General features: G+C 47.4%; 1 protein-coding gene across 1 annotated transcript; it reads left to right on the top strand.

Annotated features, from left to right (window-relative positions):
• Positions 1-860: 860 nt before the first annotated feature.
• On the top strand, positions 861-2,323 carry LOC125591822. Its single transcript, XM_048766689.1, has 3 exons — positions 861-927; positions 1,013-1,629; positions 1,700-2,323. Exons 1-3 carry the CDS (start codon positions 861-863, stop codon positions 2,321-2,323), a joined length of 1,308 nt encoding a protein of 435 aa, XP_048622646.1.
• The last annotated feature ends 329 nt before the right edge of the window (positions 2,324-2,652 follow it).

Here is a 2,652-nt window from a genome sequence, read left to right on the forward strand (position 1 = left end):
TTCTCCTCGGGTTTGGGCTAGAGGAGTCGGTGAGATCGGTCTGCATTGGGATCGGGTTAGGTCGTCGGAGGATGATCTATCTCCGGGGCTGTTCCAAACTCGAGCTCCAGCTCGTTCCGGGATCGTCGTCTGGTTGATCGGAAGAGATCGATCTTGATTCGAAGTCCCGATTGGAGGGATTCGTTGCGTCGGAGCTATTTTGGTCGCATCATTAGCTCCCGTTAACCCAGTTGGGGTCATTCCAGCTCCCGAGTCGGATCTGATAGGATCAATGTCGTTGACTCCCGACGACGTGGTTCCGGTGGTTTGGTTGGGATCCATAGTCGCGCTTAGGAAATTTAGATCGGTTTCTTAGCAAAGATGTTTTTCGTTTATCTTCCCCACAGTCGGCGCCAAAATGTAAAACCTAAAATCTACACAAAGTATTTGATAGTGATCGGGGTTTGATCTAGGGAAGACAAATTATGTAGGCAACGATATCTTCAGAACACAACGATGTTAAATAGTTTCCAGTAGGTGAAAATGGACTTTATTGATGAATAAGATCGAATACAATGAATTGAACTAGATCGAGTGGTACAAATGAGATCGGTAAAGAAAGAATCTAAAAGTGGGAAGACAACAAGATCGATATGAATGTGTATCTCTCTCTAGGGTTTTCAACGTGTCCTCTTCTGTTTCCATTCCTCTTCCTTTATAGTAAGCTGACTTCGAGACTTCTGTGGTACCTCTGCGATCTCAGCTTCTTATTGCGCGCGATCTCCGCGACCTCGACGACTCCTTCTCGAGCTCGTATCCTTGCTACGGGCGTAGCCCCTTATCGCGACGAGAAGTGGCGCGAGCAATTTTTCGTTTTCAAGATGGATCGAGCATCTATTGGTGACTTCGATTTCTCCCAGCTTCCCCGGCGTTGGGCTGAGAATATCTGTTAGTTTTCTTTTGCCTATGTGCTGATGATTTCTTTGTTTAGGGAGTCAAAGATTAAAACTTTCGTTTATTTCGTTTGATTTAGTTCCTTCGGGAAGTTCTTCAATGTCGGATGAGATCCACGATCTGATGAGGGCCCTTCGGAGAGGTCGTTCGAACTGGTCTACATTTGATCGAACTCGGATTAAAAAGGTCCTCGCCTTGCCGGCGGGGACCAATAAAGCTCCTTCGGCCGAGGGGTCTGAAGGCGAGACCGATCATTCCCAAGAGGTCGTAGCGACTCCTTCTGTTCAAACTCAGTCTTCAAATCGGCTAACTAGGCAGCTTGTGAGAAGATCGTCGTTTCAAACTTCTGGGTTTGCATCGAGGGACAGAGCTTCCGGAAAATCTCCCTTGATCTCGGCACATGATTCCGACGACGAAGATGTTTCAGGAGAGACTCGACCTCCTGTCTCGTTGAGTCCTGGCTCAGAAGACGAGACCGTGGCGGCGACTCGTAAGCGACGTCGATCATCGGAAGGTGACTTGCCCGGTCCGTCTCGTCCTAGGTTTGCTTCTGAGGGAGATGGCTCTTCGTTTGCGGCCCAAAGCGACTTAATTTCCCTAGCTGGTCGCATGAGGTCAGCGGGTTGTCGTCTCCCATCTCTCGCTTCCTCAGTCGAGAGGGAAGCCTATGCCAAGGTTGCTGTGGCGAGCTCTAAGGTTCGTCTCTCGCCTTCATTCTATTTGAAAAGTTGTTTTGTGGTATTTGCTCATTTCCATTTCTTCTCAGGTGATGGAAGCTTTTAATGAGTACGTCGTGATGATGGAGGATCATGTCGTGGCTTCTCGGAACGACAAGGAAATCGAGAGTATTGGTTCTGAGATCAAGAGGCTTTCGAAGGAGCTCGAAGCGACCAAGCGAGAAGGGAAGAAGGATGCCGAGAAGATCGAAGCTTTGACTGAAGACTGGAGGAGAGTTCATCTGGAGAACGAGGCTTTGACATCCCAGATAGTTGCTCAAAGAGCAAGAATTGCGGCGCTCGAGGTCGAGAGAGATCGGGACATTCGCCACACTTCTCGTATTGCTCGTCGCGATATTGCGGCAAAGTATCAGGAAGTTCTCAAATCTTTGAAGGGTAGGTGGGCGAGCAAGAAGAAGGAAGTGTCTGCTGAGATCCAGCTACAAGAAGTAACCGCCAACATCGATCTCCTGAACGAGCTTTGGGATGGGGGCCTGACTGTGGATGCGGAGCTTGCACGATTAAAGGGAATGGAAGGAGATTGTGAGGATCTTGTCGCCCTAGCCGCCGTGCCGGATTGGTCGATCTCTAAGCTCGATCTTCCTCAAGTCTCAGATGATTCGGTGGATCAAATCGGGGGGTCGTCTGTCTCCGATGATTCTGTTTCTAGTTAGTTTTTTCTGTTTTAATATCTTTTGTTTTTTTTGACGATCTTTGATCTTGATATCTTGGATATCTTTTAATGGATAAGCGTAATATTTTGGAATATCCTTGTTTCTTTAGCTTTCGAGATTCTTTTTGTTCGGCTTGTTGAGATATGGTGAGGTTCCGATCCCTATAAAGCTTTGGCTTTGTTCTAGGATTCGTCATAGTATCTCATTTAGTTTCATTTTTACTCGCTAAAGGGATATGACTTCAAGAAGATCCAACTCTCGCGATTCCGATAGGGTACTAACTCGAACTGGTAGTTCCAATGCGGAACGTATTCGATCCGAAGATGTTA

This window comes from Brassica napus, chromosome C8 (assembly GCF_020379485.1).
Source record: "Brassica napus cultivar Da-Ae chromosome C8, Da-Ae, whole genome shotgun sequence".
In the NCBI taxonomy this organism is placed as follows: domain Eukaryota; kingdom Viridiplantae; phylum Streptophyta; class Magnoliopsida; order Brassicales; family Brassicaceae; genus Brassica; species Brassica napus.